The 18,870-nt window shown below is 43.9% G+C and overlaps 1 protein-coding gene across 2 annotated transcripts in view; it reads left to right on the top strand.

The window, feature by feature from the left end:
- The window catches only part of RBMS3 (RNA binding motif single stranded interacting protein 3), a 1,236,319-nt gene that overhangs the window by 347,093 nt on the left and 870,356 nt on the right, over positions 1-18,870 (top strand). For both annotated transcript variants that reach the window (XM_069212004.1, XM_069212005.1), the window contains exon 2: positions 10,916-11,082. In XM_069212004.1, the coding sequence (XP_069068105.1) occupies positions 10,916-11,082 (167 nt within the window). The remainder of the gene's footprint in view (positions 1-10,915; positions 11,083-18,870) is intronic.

The raw sequence follows: 18,870 nt of genomic DNA, 5'->3' as shown, positions 1-18,870 counted from the left end.
AGCCACTCCCTGCCCCTTCAGCTCACTCTTGCAGTTTTTTGCTTTCTCCCATTGTGACGCTTTGTCATTCTTCTCTTCCTTGATCTTTCCCATGTGTCTTTTGCTCGCAGTAAATCCCTGATGCCGAAAAATAAGTGCCGGCCCTCAAAAATAAGTACTGGTGCCCCGCAAAAGAAACCACAAGCACAAAATAAGCACTGGTTGGAATCTATGTGGACTTTTAACCTCACCCACCGCACTCCCATCACTTTCACCCATTTGTGGGCTTGCCTTTCAATAATCCTTTGTTATCATTGGTAAATGCTTTATGTTTGTCCCGCCTTGGGGTGGTTTTGTTACCGCCTTGGGGACCATCCCTGTTACATGGATAATTGCATGTTTGCCAAAATGTTTGACTGTGAGCAAACTTCTTTTTCCATTTGTGTGTCTCCTTCGCGCTCATGCTCATGGCGACCGTGTGCTTTGAATTGACTTGCTTATGTCAACTATTTTACTTTTCATTTTCAATTTATATGGCAAGAAAAGTCCACTTAGGAATTTACACCGCTAATAGCTCTAACTCGAGCAAACACGAGACCAATTGCATTGCAAATGCTTGTTTCACAGGTGCTAAGGTCCATTTGTAGACTAAAGATACTGACTAGGATAGAATTAATAACCTAACAGTGGTATTTACAGGTCTTTATAATGGCAAGAGCTCTCCAGATCATTTAACCATCCACGTGATGGGTGGCCACATTGTTTGGATCCACGTGCCCAACATGTGGAAGTGTCCCTAAAAACTGCAGTATGTGGCTATTGGGCCAACACAACACATCATTGCACTGTCCAGGGCCTTCCTCCTCTTCCTTGAGGTCCCTACAGAGAGGCAACTCCTCTGCTTCCTGAAAAGACATCCTGTGAGTGGTACTACCCTCTGTGGGGTAGCCTGGGCCTGGTATTGTCCAAGGCATAGTAGATAACCAACCCCAGCATTGGTATTTCTAATAGTATCAACATGTCCACCTTACCAGGACTTTCAGCGTAGTCCTGGTATTACCGCACAATACTCCCTGCGGTAATATTTCCTGCTTCCTGCCATGATTACGCTGCTGGTGTGGCCCCCCATGATGTGGTCAGTACTCCCAATGTGGTAGTACCACTAATAGTGCTTGCAAGTATGACTCAGGGCCGCTGGAATTATGTGGTAGGGGAAGACCCAATTATATGACAGGGTTGACTAAATTATGCTGCAAGGACAGGCAAAGTATGCATTGTAATGCACTTCATGATGTGATAGTATTATTTCATTATTATGCCATTTTTACACATGGTAACACTGTATAGGGAAAGACGTCACCTTATAAATACCAATTTAAAAAACAAACACAGCAATAAGCAATTGAAAGATTTGTGACGGGCCTTCCAGTGTGCAGGAACACGTGTTGCCACGTTTTTAGCAACTTTTGATCTGTTTGAGCTAGAAATATATTTTTTTAAATCTGAAGATTATGCAGAAGACAATAGAGTATGTTGTAAATACAGCAACTCAATAATTATGTGTAGAACATTGCAGCCGCAGAATTATATAATGCCAGTGGCCTTCCCTATAACCCAAGAACTGTGGCTTTAATAACTGGTATAGCACCATGGAGTGGGATATATACATGGCCACGGGAATTATGCGGCAGGAGAGGGACAAATTATATGGCAGGCTAGAGTATAATTATGCTGCAAGAAAAGTTGATTTATGCAGCATAATGCGACACATTTTGTAATAATATTACTTCATTATTGCATCATTTTTAAACTTGGTAACACTCTCTGGGCATTGGTTGCCTCTTTAATTTAGATTAGAACAGTCTGTCTTCAGTGGTAAATTATTTAAATTGTAAAATAGCCCTTCAGCCTCAGGCTACATCTCTATTTAAGAGCTCTCTGCCTCAGAAGATGGCCTCACCTGTGGCTTGGGCCTATAAACTGCAGTGACGGCCACTGCAAATGTCAAGGGTGGGGAGAGGGGACGACGGGGACAGGGGAAACAATAAAAAAAAAACATATCTTTCCCACCGACTCCTACCACCACGCTCCTGATGGTTGGTGTCCCCGCATTCCTTGGTACACCAGCACAGGCTCCCCAGCAATCCTGCCGCTCAGGCACAAGTCTGGGGTCTGTGCAGTTTCTCCAGCCCGGTTGTTCAACACAGCCGATCTGGAGAAACCTCACATGTCAGTTTGGCCAGCCTGAGACTGCCGGGCAAACACACATGCGCACTTAGGTGCACTCTCTCTTCCTCCCCCGACCCAACCCGCCCCTCTCTGCGCTGCTCGCTGAGCCAGCAGATAAAAAATAACCTATGTGGTTATATCATATAAGAGGTTCCACTTGAAGATTCCAACCATGCCAGATTTTGTACTGATCCTTCCAGCATCGGGGTTTTCACATGCCATATATTGCACCAAACACTTTCCGAAAATACGAGCCACATTCCAAAGTGCTGTGAGGCCACTGTAAACCGGAATGTAGCACTTCACAATAATACCTAATAAAAACAAATAACTGGTTTTGTCCCCTGCTTCAAACACCCAGCATTCCTTCTGTGTTTTTTAAGGATTACAGTCTGCTGGCGGTTTATGAAGCTGTGGTATAGTATTAAAGCCTGCTGCTGTGGGCTATTCAACTGTGTTTATGTACTCTGTGAGGTATATGCAGGGCCAATGGAATTATGCGGCAGGGAAGCACCAAATTATGCGGCACAGCTGGCTACATTTTGCAGCAAGAAAAGACAAATTATGCGGTGTAATACTGCACGTTTCAATAGTATTACTTCATTATTTTGCAATCTTTACACATTGTAGTACTGTTAGGGTAAAGATTTCACATCATTAGTACCAGTTTAACAACAAAATACAGAAATAAGCAACTGAAAGATGCCCAGTTAGCCTTTGCGAATGACCATATACTGCATGCGAACACATTACAACATTTTTAGTATCTTTGAATCCGTTTGAGCTAGAAGCGTTTGTTTCCTCATCAAATCTGCAGATTATGCATCAGATGATGGATTATATGGCAAATGTGGCAAATCAGTATAATCCGCAGCCACAGATGTGCATAATTCTATTGACCCTGGGTATACGGGCTAGGTCTGTCACTCAGGCCAGCAGAGACGGGACAGCAGTGCAGATCATGACTGGGCTACCGTGCTGAGTGCAGTGCTTAATTTGTAAATAAAAACGTGCTGATGCGCAAAGCCCTCCTCTTAAACACTAGGCTGCTGCAATTAATTGGGCGAACACGGAATACTCTGAGGCAGTGTAATCCTAAAGCCTTCTCGGGCCTCTTCAATCCATTTACAGCCACTCCCTGCCCCTTCAGCTCACTCTTGCAGTTTTTTGCTTTCTCCCATTGTGACGCTTTTTCATTCTTCTCTTCCTTGATCTTTCCCATGTGTCTTTTGCTCGCAGTAAATCCCTGATGCCGAAAAATAAGTGCCGGCCCTCAAAAATAAGTACTGGTGCCCCGCAAAAGAAACCACAAGCACAAAATAAGCACTGGTTGGAATCTATGTGGACTTTTAACCTCACCCACCGCACTCCCATCACTTTCACCCATTTGTGGGCTTGCCTTTCAATAATCCTTTGTTATCATTGGTAAATGCTTTATGTTTGTCCCGCCTTGGGGTGGTTTTGTTACCGCCTTGGGGACCATCCCTGTTACATGGATAATTGCATGTTTGCCAAAATGTTTGACTGTGAGCAAACTTCTTTTTCTATTTGTGTGTCTCCTTCGCGCTCATGCTCATGGCGACCGTGTGCTTTGAATTGACTTGCTTATGTCAACTATTTTACTTTTCATTTTCAATTTATATGGCAAGAAAAGTCCACTTAGGAATTTACACCGCTAATAGCTCTAACTCGAGCAAACACGAGACCAATTGCATTGCAAATGCTTGTTTCACAGGTGCTAAGGTCCATTTGTAGACTAAAGATACTGACTAGGATAGAATTAATAACCTAACAGTGGTATTTCCAGGTCTTTATAATGGCAAGAGCTCTCCAGATCATTTAACCATCCACGTGATGGGTGGCCACATTGTTTGGATCCACGTGCCCATCATGTGGAAGTGTCCCTAAAAACTGCAGTATGTGGCTATTGGGCCAACACAACACATCATTGCACTGTCCAGGGCCTTCCTCCTCTTCCTTGAGGTCCCTACAGAGAGGCAACTCCTCTGCTTCCTGAAAAGACATCCTGTGAGTGGTACTACCCTCTGTGGGGTAGCCTGGGCCTGGTATTGTCCAAGGCATAGTAGATAACCAACCCCAGCATTGGTATTTCTAATAGTATCAACATGTCCACCTTACCAGGACTTTCAGCGTAGTCCTGGTATTACCGCACAATACTCCCTGCGGTAATATTTCCTGCTTCCTGCCATGATTACGCTGCTGGTGTGGCCCCCCATGATGTGGTCAGTACTCCCAATGTGGTAGTACCACTAATAGTGCTTGCAAGTATGACTCAGGGCCGCTGGAATTATGTGGTAGGGGAAGACCCAATTATATGACAGGGTTGACTAAATTATGCTGCAAGGAAAGGCAAAGTATGCATTGTAATGCACTTCATGATGTGATAGTATTATTTCATTATTATGCCATTTTTACACATGGTAACACTGTATAGGGAAAGACGTCACCTTATAAATACCAATTTAAAAAACAAACACAGCAATAAGCAATTGAAAGATTTGTGACGGGCCTTCCAGTGTGCAGGAACACGTGTTGCCACGTTTTTAGCAACTTTTGATCTGTTTGAGCTAGAAATATATTTTTTTAAATCTGAAGATTATGCAGAAGACAATAGAGTATGTTGTAAATACAGCAACTCAATAATTATGTGTAGAACATTGCAGCCGCAGAATTATATAATGCCAGTGGCCTTCCCTATAACCCAAGAACTGTGGCTTTAATAACTGGTATAGCACCATGGAGTGGGATATATACATGGCCACGGGAATTATGCGGCAGGAGAGGGACAAATTATATGGCAGGCTAGAGTATAATTATGCTGCAAGAAAAGTTGATTTATGCAGCATAATGCGACACATTTTGTAATAATATTACTTCATTATTGCATCATTTTTAAACTTGGTAACACTCTCTGGGCATTGGTTGCCTCTTTAATTTAGATTAGAACAGTCTGTCTTCAGTGGTAAATTATTTAAATTGTAAAATAGCCCTTCAGCCTCAGGCTACATCTCTATTTAAGAGCTCTCTGCCTCAGAAGATGGCCTCACCTGTGGCTTGGGCCTATAAACTGCAGTGACGGCCACTGCAAATGTCAAGGGTGGGGAGAGGGGACGACGGGGACAGGGGAAACAATAAAAAAAAAACATATCTTTCCCACCGACTCCTACCACCACGCTCCTGATGGTTGGTGTCCCCGCATTCCCTGGTACACCAGCACAGGCTCCCCAGCAATCCTGCCGCTCAGGCACAAGTCTGGGGTCTGTGCAGTTTCTCCAGCCCGGTTGTTCAACACAGCCGATCTGGAGAAACCTCACATGTCAGTTTGGCCAGCCTGAGACTGCCGGGCAAACACACATGCGCACTTAGGTGCACTCTCTCCTCCTCCCCCGACCCAACCCGCCCCTCTCTGCGCTGCTCGCTGAGCCAGCAGATAAAAAATAACCTATGCGGTTATATCATATAAGGGGTTCCACTTGAAGATTCCAACCATGCCAGATTTTGTACTGATCCTTCCAGCATCGGGGTTTTCACATGCCATATATTGCACCAAACACTTTCCGAAAATACGAGCCACATTCCAAAGTGCTGTGAGGCCACTGTAAACCGGAATGTAGCACTTCACAATAATACCTAATAAAAACAAATAACTGGTTTTGTCCCCTGCTTCAAACACCCAGCATTTCTTCTGTGTTTTTTAAGGATTACAGTCTGCTGGCGGTTTATGAAGCTGTGGTATAGTATTAAAGCCTGCTGCTGTGGGCTATTCAACTGTGTTTATGTACTCTGTGAGGTATATGCAGGGCCAATGGAATTATGCGGCAGGGAAGCACCAAATTATGCGGCACAGCTGGCTACATTTTGCAGCAAGAAAAGACAAATTATGCGGTGTAATACTGCACGTTTCAATAGTATTACTTCATTATTTTGCAATCTTTACACATTGTAGTACTGTTAGGGTAAAGATTTCACATCATTAGTACCAGTTTAACAACAAAATACAGAAATAAGCAACTGAAAGATGCCCAGTTAGCCTTTGCGAATGACCATATACTGCATGCGAACACATTACAACATTTTTAGTATCTTTAAATCCGTTTGAGCTAGAAGCGTTTGTTTCCTCATCAAATCTGCAGATTATGCATCAAATGATGGATTATATGGCAAATGTGGCAAATCAGTATAATCCGCAGCCACAGATGTGCATAATTCTATTGACCCTGGGTATACGGGCTAGGTCTGTCACTCAGGCCAGCAGAGACGGGACAGCAGTGCAGATCATGACCGGGCTACCGTGCTGAGTGCAGTGCTTAATTTGTAAATAAAAACGTGCTGATGCGCAAAGCCCTCCTCTTAAACACTAGGCTGCTGCAATTAATTGGGCGAACACGGAATACTCTGAGGCAGTGTAATCCTAAAGCCTTCTCGGGCCTCTTCAATCCATTTACAGCCACTACCTGCCCCTCCAGCTCACTCTTGCAGCTTTCTGTTTTCTCCCTTTCTGACGCTTTTTCGTTTTTCTCTTCCTTCGTCTTTCCCATATGTGTCTTTTGCGCTCAGCTAATGCTTGAGGCAGAAGAATAAGCCCCAGCCCTTCCGAAAAGGCAAGCACAAATTAAGCACTGGCTGAGTGGCTAGGAGCCAACATATTCTACTACTGGAGCAAAACACTTTATTACTGCCGCCATTTTAGGTCGGAGCGCCTTGTGAGCATTTGCTATTGGTCGAGGGATGAAAATCCTGGTTCCCACGAGGAAGGCTGCAGTTTATTCCAGTACAACATCAATGGGCCATTTCTGGCCCTCCCCTGTTAGGCACGGTTCCATCTGGCCCCATGTCCTGGCTTTGATGTCGCTTCGAGTCTGCTTGAGTACATATTTCTGTTTACCTTGCCCGCTCAGGGTGGTGAGATCATCCTCGCAACTTAAAAATACCATAAATCCGGCCCCCCTGAAAGGGGCCGGCTGTCACTGGGCCGGTGACGACATCTGTTTTCTGTGCTGGTTGCGCCGGGCCCGAGACAGGCTCTGGCATCAAAGCCGGACAGCCGTGGGAGGTGGTGCTGATGATGCGCGCGCTCTCTCTTTCCAATAACATTTCGGAAAGTTTTAAAGACACAATAGCAAGAGTAGCTTCTGGCCTATGTCTTGTGTTTATTGATGTTAGGGTATCAGGTTTGGTGTTCTTTACAAAATAAGTAACACAGCACAAAACAATCAGTGCTTAATTTGAGCCGGTTCTTAAGGGGGGGCCACTGGCAATCATTCTTGGGGACCGGCACTTACTTTTTCTTGACAGACTTTGACACAGAGCAAGATAGAGAAAAACACACATGGAGGAAAAAAAGGAGGAAGGGAAAGACGGAAAAACAGTGACAAAGGGATAAAGTGGGGGGTGAAAAGGAAACTCCGAGAGTGAAATAAAGAGGTGAGAAATGTCTGGCGGTGGATGAAACAAGCACGAAGTTAAACCTAGACTATGAAACCCTGATGTGCATCAATTTCAACATTCATCAGTTTCATCTATGGGCTTTTGAGAAAAACTTTGGGCCTCCGCACTCAATATTTTACAAATTAAGCATTAATTGCACAACGAGATTTAGGGGTGGTCTCATTATTCAAGCGAATCTAGCATAAATATGTCCCACCTCGCCCTTTTTTAAAAGAAAAAAATGTACAACTCAGATGAAGAACATTGGGGCTCAGACAGCAGAGGGGCGTGAAAGAGGCGTGGTCCCCTTCTTTCCAATCACAATGCATGCAAAGTATGGATTGGAGACGGGGCCCCAAGATGGTTTGTTACCCATTTCCAAAGTGGAAGCTGTTTCTGAGGGCCCGGGCTACATCCCCGGCTATGGAAGGAATCAGAGCAATAGGGTGACCAGCTCTTGAGCACCAAAAACCAGGTCATTTTGCAAACATAGTAGAAGGACTGCATTTTTACATCAATGGAGCATCGCAGAGTTACAGCTCTCATCAACATAGGAACGCTGAAGAGGCACTAAGAAAATAAATAAAATGTAATTTTATTAAAACTGCATCATATTTGTTAATTGAAGTGCTTACTTATAACAACTGCTAAATAGCCTTGCTTTTGAACACCTAAAAAAGTGCCTTTCACTATTTTCAGTCGACCGGGACATAAGCCACTAGGCGGTAATCATTTATACTTGGGTTTCAATGCTGAAACACAACACCAAAACTCAGAATACACCAGACAGCATATATTATGAGACATATACAGACATATACAGTCACGTATCTGGGACAAACCACATGGACAGAAGATACTGGTTCAAAGCCAGGGTGACCAGATTTTAAAATCCAAAAAGCCAGGACATTCCACAAAAATAGAAAAGGGACTACAACTTTACATCAACAGAATGGCACAATGACAGCGCTCATCAACACAGAAATACACACAACCAGGCACTAAGGAAATAAATAAAATGTAATTTTTAAAGTTTGTATCATATCTGTTGATTAAATTGCTTTCTGTTAGCTAGCTAGTTCTGCTCTAGAATACATAGAAATATGCATCGATTGATCCAATCGATTCTATCTAAAAACCAGGACATAAGCCAAATTTGCAGGAATCTGCCAGGACAGCTGGCAGAAAACCGGGACTGTCCCGCTACATCCGGGAAGCCTGGTCACCCTCTTCACAGCTGTTCCAAAGAACGCATCGAGGGCCCGCCTTGTACAATACCTGGAAGAAGGGCCTCCTAGACGCAAGTTTTATTCCTCCAAATACTGGGCCAAGTAACACTGCTAGGGCAGTCCCACTGTCCTTGCTCCGTCCTATATCGCCCCACGGGAATAGTTTCTCTCTTGTGTTGGGGCTGCACAGGTTGTAATGCACACCTCCAGGGTTGTCATCCTTGTGTGCTGCCCGTAGGCTTTCCTATCTCCCACGTTTTGTGCAGGGTGAATCCAAGTCCTTTGAGCAAGGGACACCTCCTTATTTTGAGGGCCTGAGGCAGAGCAAAGCAGTCATCCAGCAAGGAGACAACTGAGTACATTTGCAAGCTTATCATATATTTACACTTATGTTGGAGACTTTGGACCTGATTTAGAAATTGGCAGACGGGTTACTCCGTCACAACGATGAAGGATATTCTGTCCGCCAAAATCTAAGCAAATCTAAGTCAAAGCAGGTAGGACACCTCCCAGTGTGATGTCAAAGCAGTGTTCTGCCTAAGCAGTGAGGAAGGAGCCATGCATGATGTCACAGCAGGAAGGACTGTTCCCTCTGTGATGTCACTGCAGTAAGTGCACCTCTGAGTGTGATACACACTGCAGTAGGGGCCCATCCAAGTGTGATATCAGTGCAGGAAGAGCATCACCCAACAAGGCGTTCCATAGTCAGGGCATCCTTCACCGTGATCTCACTTCCTCCTTAATTTAGGGTTCATCTCTGCTTCCTTGCAATATCACACATGAGAACTCCTTACTGCATGTGCAGCACAGTGGTGCCTAGACCTAAGGAAATTAGGAAGACTAAAACAAATCACAACTAGGAAAAAAAATCTGAATCAATAAATCTCACACTTTGTAAAACAATTTTCTCCACATCAAACAACCTGAAAATCCTATCTACTAATTATTTAATTATTTATTGTTATTTTATATATAACGCAGACGTGGCCTGGAGTTATCAGAGTGCTTCACAATAAAGTTTGAACATATCAATAACAAATAGACCATATACAAGTACCTTAAAGGTGGAATAATGGCCTCTCCCAGAAGGTAGAGCCTTCCACATGTATTCACAGCAAAGCATGCAGTGCTTAATTTGATCTGGTGGTTCCAAGTACGGGCCACCTGCACACATTTTTGGCGTTAGACATATACCAAAAGCAAGAGAAAGAAAAACACAAACAGGAAAAGAAAGAGGAAGAGAAAGAGGGGAAAAACCTACACAAGGGAGAAAGCAGACCCTATAAGAGTGAGAAGAGGGAGCCCGTAGTGTCTGGTAGTGAACTAAAAATGCAAGAGGTAGATTCAAAGCCATGCATCCTTGGTGTTCAGCGCACTGACAGTTAATAACAGTGATCCGGGGTTTTGAGCAGAGCTTTGGACACCGGCACATATTCCTTTACAAATTAAGCACTGAAGACATAGAATGAAAATCAGGTGGAACCGTCCTCCGTGAGGATCATCAGTAGTTTGTGCAGGTTGAGGTGGGTATGCTGTTGGAAGGAGCGAGAGGAGGGGGGAGAAGATTGGACCAGGCAGTTTTGTTAAGTTTCCTAAACTAAACTTAAGGAGGCCTCTCTCTGCAAAGTACATGGAGGCTCCCCCTCCCCGCCGGTTCTGTCAGGAGCTCTCAGGCCAGAGTACTGTTCTGAGGGGACCCCGTGGAGCTCAGGCCCCACCGCACCGCGAAGGCTGCGTCGTCCGCGGGAGCTAATGCTACACCACTGAGGCCAGATGTCATTCAAAGGGAAAAGAGTTTACAAGAAACATCATACGCTGTTCATGTAGGCTCCATAAAAAGACTGTTTCCACCCAGAGCCAGCATAAATATTCTACTTGAAAATGTTTTGTTAGTATTGTAATAGTAAAGTATATTTTCGTTGAAGAAGTGAAACAGTCCTTGGTGTGTGTCGATTTGATTGCAATCTCTTTGTACAGTGAAGACATTATCCAACATTGTGTGCTCACCTAAGGCTTCTCTTTGTTTCCAGCAGTCCTATGCACCTGCTCCCCACCCCATGGCTCCCCCCAGCCCCAGCACCAACAGCAGCAACAACAGCAGCAACAGCAGCGGGGAACAGTTGAGTAAAACCAACCTGTACATACGAGGCCTTCCGCCGGGTACCACGGACCAGGACCTAATCAAGCTATGCCAGCCGTAAGTACTCTAGAGCTTCAGCGGATGTCAAAAGATTGCTGCCATCTTTGCATGTGTGCCGGAGGGCACTGGCTGCTTGTTGACCAGTTGGATGTTCGAGAAACCCACCTTTTCCCAAAGTCATGGTCCTGACCCAGGATGGCCACCTAACTCAATGATTGTTTCTACAATCATCTAAAATTAAGGGCAGTACAATCGCATTAAAATATAGGTATCAAGCTTTCATATATAAGAGCAGAAAGCAAATGTTGCCAAGCTCCTCCCACAAAAATCATTGGATATCACAGGTCATCCAGGGTGCTCTGAGCACATCTGCTCTTTGAGTTCCAAAAAGGAATATTTTAGGGTGTCTGTCTGCCTTCTTTAGGGACCTATCAGGCAGTGTCTAATTTGAGCCAGTGATCGCTGATGGGGGCCACTGACACTCATTTTTGGGGATTTGTGTTTGGGGACATTTCCCAAGAGTAAAAGAGGAAAAACACACAAAGGGGAAAGAGGAAGTAAAAATAAGATGGAAAAACATGACAAGGGGAGTGATCAGGAACCTACAAGAGTGAGATAAAGGGTCAGGGAGTGTCTCGCAGCGGATTAAAGAGACGTGAGGTGGGTTCAAGACTACGCAGCCTTTGTATTGGGCGCGCCAACATTTGATTGCACCGGCCGCGGACCTCTTAGCAGATCTTTGGGCACCGACACTATTCTTTTACAAACTAAGCACTGAAAGCAGGTGTGGAATAGCAAACTGTTATACCAGTTAAGGTATATTTTCCTTAAGTCACTTTAAAAAATGTTAACATTAACCTAGGAAGCATTGACATAAAAATCCATGAAAACTTATCAGATGGTCCTGGGTAAGCCAAGTCGGCTTGCACGTGGTGAGAGGAGATCCATAGACAATACCAAGAAGTGTGTGAAGCTGTAAAAGTATTTTTGGGCGCTCTTCAGAAACGTCCATTTGTGCATGGAATCTGCGACTTTCAAATCAATTTGTTTCACTGCAAATGGTGTTCTTCTAACTAAAACAATTGTGCTCAGAAAACCTCAGAAAATAAACTTGCAAAGACAAATTCTGACTATATTTGCCTTTGTGTACAGATGAGCTTCAGTCATAGTGAACCTTCAGAGAAACATTCTGCCATTTCCTGCTTCTTTGGGTTCGACTACAGGGAAACTTATCAGGCAATGTGGTGAAAATTAGGCCCGGTTTCACTTTTTTATGTCAGAAAAGTCACGTGAAAATCGTGAGTACTTGGGCCCATATTTATACTTTTTGACGCACAACTGCGCCAACGCAGTTGTGCGTCAAAAATTTTAACGCTGGCTAACGCCATTCCAAAGCACCATGCGGGCGCCTTATTTATTGAATGATGTTAGCCGGCGCAGCTGACTGGTGTGCGTCAAAAAAAATGACTCACACCAAGCAGCGCCGGCGTAGGGGAAAATGGAGCTTTGGCGTCAAAAAATGGGGCAAGTCAGGTCTGAGGCAAAATTTTGGCCTCAACCCGATTTGCGCCATTTTTTTTACGCCCAACCCCCATTGAAATTACTCCTGTCTTAGCAAAGACAGGAGTCATGCCCCCTTGCCCAATGGCCATGCCCAGGGGACTTATGTCCCCTGGGCATGGTCATTGGGCATAGTGTCATGTAGGGGGGCACAAATCAGGCCCCCCTATGCCACAAAAAAATTACGAAAAAAATACTTACCTGAACTTACCTTTCCTTCCCTGGGATGGGTCCCTCCATCCTTGGGTGTCCTCCTGGGGTGGGCAAGGGTGGCAGGGGGTGTCCCTGGGGGCATGGGAGGGCACCTCTGGGCTCCTTCTGAGCCCACAGGTCCCTTAACGCCTGCCCTGACCCAGGCGTTAAAAAACGGCGCCCATCAGGCTGGGCGCCGTTTTTTAAGGCCTGCCCCCTCCTGTGCGTCAAAATGACGTCACAGTATAAATAAGGCGCACAGGCCTTAAAGTCATTTTTTGGAAGGGAACGCCTACCTTGCATATAATTAACGCAAGGCTGGTTCCCCCTTCTAAAAAATGACGCACATGGTGGAACTTTGACGCCCGCGGGGTCGGACGTCAAAGTATAAATATGGGGCAGTGTTTGAGACGGTTGTGCGTCAAAAATTTTGACGCACAATCGGCGCAAACGGAGTATAAATATGCCCCTTGGGATCATGTATTTTATGTAACTTCTGTTAGCTAATGCTCAGCCTTTTCTCAGGGAGACTTGGTTGGACCGGCAAATGACCTTATAAAACCGTGAATCTGGATGTGTTTCACATGCCCTGTGCTAGGAATGCTCACAGCATGATTTTAGAAACTGTACGGAAAATACAGTGACTTGTTATGTCACGTGCCTTTTCAGGTCATACATACATCGTGGACAGTTTTCACGTTGACAATTCCACAATTAACACATAAACCACCACATTTTCACAGGATTTTCACATATTATTAATGGAAAAAGTTCGCAATTTTTCCTAGTACTATTGAAAAAGTTCTAACTATGCAAATAAAAACTTTGGGGGAAGGCTCATCTTAAAACTTTGTGAAGGGAGAAAATCGTGAACTCCCCACAAGTTGCCAGATGAAAAAATATTTGCACATGGCATTAGCATCTTAAGCTGGGCGCATGGGTTATAAACAGGGGTGGGCGTTGGAGTTTGCACATAGTGGAGAGGAGTGGAATTTTTTCCTCACTCGCGCTCGTCAACAGTGAGTTGGTGAGCACGAGCAAGGAAAATCTTACTCAAGACCACCTCCTGGCGAGATTTCTCAATGCAAGCGGTCGCAGTATGGTGGCGACCGCTCATGGTGAGAACCCTTCCGTTCAAGTTGAGGTAGCTGCCGCTCGAGTAGAAAATCAACTCGAGCGGCAGAATAAAAGCAGCGCCCTCTTGCGCTGCGCAGGGAGCCGTTCACTATGATTTTTCAGCATGGGACAAACACCTGGCACTAAAAATCAGTGCAAATGGTGCAACATAACGCACTTCGCCGCTTGCGGAACTCTACGTAGCGCGTCAGAGTTTTTTGGGCACTTCACAGAGCTTTGCGTAGCGCAACTCCACCCAGGCCTAGTTATAAGGTAACTGATCTTGAGAAGATCAGTTTCGTGCAAGTAGATTCACTCTCCATCCCTGTTCAATAGAACACCTTTTAGTAACTAACAGGAACCCTGTTAGTGATTCTTCAAAGGGTAATATTTCTGTTGTGCCACAGAGTTCTCTTTCCTGTTTGCCCCCTTACCCTTCACTTTTGCATGCATTTTGGTCCATAGTGAAGCTGTTTTGTATGGAGATTGTGGGAATCCATGTGTAGAAGGGCTGAGTCAATCACTTACTAGTTGGCTCCATCTGTAGGGCTGGAGCTAAGTCAGACACAAATCACACAGGCTTGCTCCCAGCCAATCTAACCTTACAGAGGTGCTGTATTTTGCCAGATTTTTCTATAGGCCATTCTCTTTACAAGATGCCATACTGAATGAGGTTGCAAACAGTATTGTTGGCTGTTGTATCTGGAGGCCAATCACAGTGCAAATCCTGTTTTTATGCTATATCCACATTCGTGGAAGCCAAGGTGAACTGCAGGCGGTGATCACAGTAGCCGACGCGAAACGACGGGTTCGTGGTGGCTCACGGTTCTTGTGACTGAGCTTCTCCATTAGTTTCTCTAGAGCTCCTGTGGGCTGGATTTTTAGCCCAATTCCTCTCTGCGGGTGAATTAAAAAAAATGGTGGATTTCCCTTTTGCAAGAATTATTTTGCTCAACAAAATTCACTATGTTTATTTCCATGTGTATATTGTGAACCAGGTCAGAGGCTTGTCATGCAAAGCTGACACGATGCACCAAGGTAGTTTTTTTGTGTTCAAAGAATGTTATTGCATTTATGTGCTTCCATAACTGGATTAGAAATAGTTGGCAATTCCTATGTACTGTTAGAGGGATGTGCTGTTCAAATGGGGAGAACACTCACAGGTCTTCTGAGTATGCACAAATATATCCACTGCACTTCACACATTTATATATATGCACTTCTAGACATGCACTTAATTACTTTCCCTAGGCACACATGGCACAGAAGCATGGGAATGTGCTTGGAGCCCCCACGCTCCTCAAGGTGGGTGTAAGACAGCGGGATTCTAAAGTGGAAGATGTTTGTCTTGTGAAGAAAAAAGTGAAACTAAATTATAATGCATTTCCCTAGCCCCGCCCATGTGGATTCTCTGGAAGGAAGAACCCACTCTTGTAGGGGGTTCAAGTGTGCTCGGAACGTTATACAAATTGTAAACTTCGCCTGCTTTTTCCTTTAAACAATTGTGAATGAGGAGTGCGGAGCTAGATCTCCGCAATATAACTCTGCACAGCTGGGAATTTACAACTTGTAAATTAGGCCTCAAATACCAACTTTGTGTTTGTGATGTTAACGTTTTGCTTATGGCTCATTTACTCCCCCCTTCGATTCACGAAATGCAAGTTTACTCTTTGAAAGAGTATTTTTTTGTAAAATCGGTATTCTGAAATAAGCTTAACCTGGTTTGCACCCATCTCTCTTCTGAACAATGTTATTTTAGTTGTTGCGAGTTACAGCTTTCTAATCCGATTACACGTCTCTGTTGTTCGACAGTGATGTCCACATGAAGGTAAACTCATTTCCCCGGTAACCTCTCAGTGTGTACAGATATATTCTTCGATCGGGGACACTGACGAGCGGGTGACGTGGGTGAACCCTGGGTAATCCAATCAGATGACTTTTTCTTTCTCATTCTCTCTGACGTATTCCCTCAGCTTCAGAGTCACGCAGGTCACCACAGCATCATCCAAACAGAGATCAGACACTTGAATTATCATTGTTTGACAGAGAGCAACATAGCAAAACAACTTACTGTGCTCTCAAATGGAGACAGCAAGAATGCACATGGTACATTCCAGCCAGGGGCATAGCTTCGAATGGAGGATGGGGGAGTTGTTTGGGGTGTTACACCCCCCCCTAATAATTGTATTTTCTGCTAAATAGTTGGGTATATGTGCTTTCAGTCGGGTGTGGTGAGTTTGTCGGATTTCACCTCAGTGTTTTGCCTGCACATACTGACCCAAAAAAACACACACTCTTTCTCGCTCTCATCCCGGTTTTGGAAGTCCTAACAAATGTTGATTATTTGACAAAATATTGTGTTTCTTTCACTTAGGCCCATATTTATCCTTTTTTGTGCCGCATTTGCGTCATTTTTTGACGCAAAAGCAGCGCAAACTTACAAATTACAATTATATTTTGTAAATTTGCGCTGCTTTTGCGTCAAAAAATGACGCAACTGCGGCACAAAAAAGTATAAATACGGGCCTTAGTATTCCTGCCAATCCTCATTCCTGTCCCTTTCCACTGCTATATAACATGTTTTAATATTACATGCCAGCGTGATTGTTGGGAAGTCTGAAACTCCCCCCGCCCCAAACCTTATGCTCCTGTTTCCATATATCTATATATATATATCTATGTATATATATATATATATATATATATATATCTCCCCCCCCCTCTCTCTCTCTCTCCTCCACCCCCCGCAATGGCGAACTGTGTGCTGTCTAGGGCCAACACAGGCGCCCTTGTTCCATGGTGAAAGTGTGTCTGCGTTGTATGCAGGATTGTTCTTGTGCAGGAAGGGGCACCTTCCTGCACAAGAACAATCCTCAGAAGATTTAACTCTTTCTAAGTATGCTACCAAATGCAGAAGGAGAAAAGAATGAAGAATCCCTGAACACTCAAGGTCCTCCGACGAGCAGCCCTATAGCACTTCCGGTGCAGGTCGATGAGATTATTGCCATATTTAAATGAAATCCATATAACCTCAATGAAAATAAATTGATGACCTAGTGAGTTGTTATCCTAGAATTCTGGCATGAGTCCTGACCTCATGGACCTAAATTGGAGACCCATTATCTACAGTAATCAGGTGCATTGGGCCAAAAAATTATATTATAATCACAGAATAACTTCAGTATAACAGATAACATGAATGAAAAGGTGCAGACTGCCAATTGTATAGCATCAGTTTACAAACAAATCAGGGTTCAAAATGAAACTAGAAGAGAAGACCCTGATTTAGAACTTGGTGGAGGGGAATACTACGTCACAAACATGACGGATATCCTATCCGCTGTATTACGATCCCATTATATTCTATAGAGATCGTTATATGGCGGACGGGACATCCGTCACGTTTGTGACGGAGAATTCCATCCGCCAAGTTTTAAATCATGCCCTAAGTTATAAAACAAGAAGTTCACTTTATTTACTGTAAATTAAAGACCGTTGAGCCATATACTCGATTATGGCTCAAACTTTGTGTGCCATCACATCTCAGATCCTAAGGACTAAGTGGCTGAAAAACAGAGGAATTCCTATACCGGATTCACATCTGTTATTCAGTTCAATTAAACTCCCCATCAGCCTCTTTTTGGCAGAAATTGCGCATTTAACCACTCAACAGTCCTAATTTCCTTATATGTTACAATTCCTCGTGTACATTTAAGAAATACTAAATCACTGAGTAATGAAATTACTCATGGTAAGTTTGCTTGTTCCCAATTACCAACTGTTATGTGAAACCTACAGAAGGCATAGGATAATACAGAAGCGTCATGCGTCTGCACAATCCACCTCTAAAATTCTGAGGAACTAACCAATGCCTGACTGTGGCGGGATCTTGTGCACTGTGAGATCATAGAATCCCCTAAGTGGGTATTCACAGCCTTTTTATGTATATTTTTGTATGTATCTGCCTCGATAACCAGGTGGGGTAATCATTTTAGCAGACATTTCACATATCTGCTGAGTTTGTAGAATGAACCCTTTGAACTGATGTAATGTTACAAGATTCTTACACAGCAAGAATACAGAGAATTGGTTCTTATACTCGGAAAAGCAGTTTCTCTTTACTCTGTTCATTTCTGTAATATTGGCACAGTGATTTCTTATTCCAAGCGGTGCCTCTTGCTTAGAACATGTCTCTAAACAGATAGGCTGATAGACGTAGAGCACTGAAGTGCACAAAATGTCAGACAGCTTGATGAATGAACCAATCCTATCATACCAATTATCAACTGAATGGAAGCACTTCCACAGCCATCTGTCACTGCTCCGATACATCTCCCCAAGAAGGAAGTACGATATTGTAAACTTGGAGGAAGCAAGGAATGTATTAAAAGCCTCATGCTCTGCCGACTGAGCCAGCCGGGAAGCTAAAACAATGTATTGGTAGTAAGACATCAGCTCATGGAATTTTCCCTTAACATCTTTAAGTATACATGATCTCATCCTGAAACAGATGGGAAGATCAATATTATTTTATGTCTCAATTAGCTTTAGTTTTGCAGTCAACGTACCCAACACAAACTGCTTACTTTAGTTCACCCTGCCTTCTCTCCCCCAGAGGAGTAACCTACTTGCATTGCCCTATTTGCCCAAATTACCACATGCCTGGCCAAGCACCATGGTCACTCAAATCATCAAAAGTTACTCTATCCACTAGCTCTTCCTGCCTCTCTCGTCTTTCCATCCTCTGATTTAAAGCTCTCTTCCTTCTCTCTACTGTCAAAACTATTATGGTTGGTATACACATTCCCCAATAAAACTCACTTATCTGCTACTTCATGACAACTTCTAAAGCCAACTTCATTCGACTTCGGTGAACACCACTGCACTGAAGTTTTATTGCATCAGTTCATCACAGCCATTTGTCTCACAGTCTGGTCATACTTGTCCAGTGTGCTACGAATGATGCTCTCAAACATA

This window comes from Pleurodeles waltl, chromosome 10, assembly GCF_031143425.1.
Source record: "Pleurodeles waltl isolate 20211129_DDA chromosome 10, aPleWal1.hap1.20221129, whole genome shotgun sequence".
Lineage (NCBI taxonomy): Eukaryota > Metazoa > Chordata > Amphibia > Caudata > Salamandridae > Pleurodeles > Pleurodeles waltl.
This window is presented reverse-complemented; position numbering and strand designations above follow the sequence as displayed.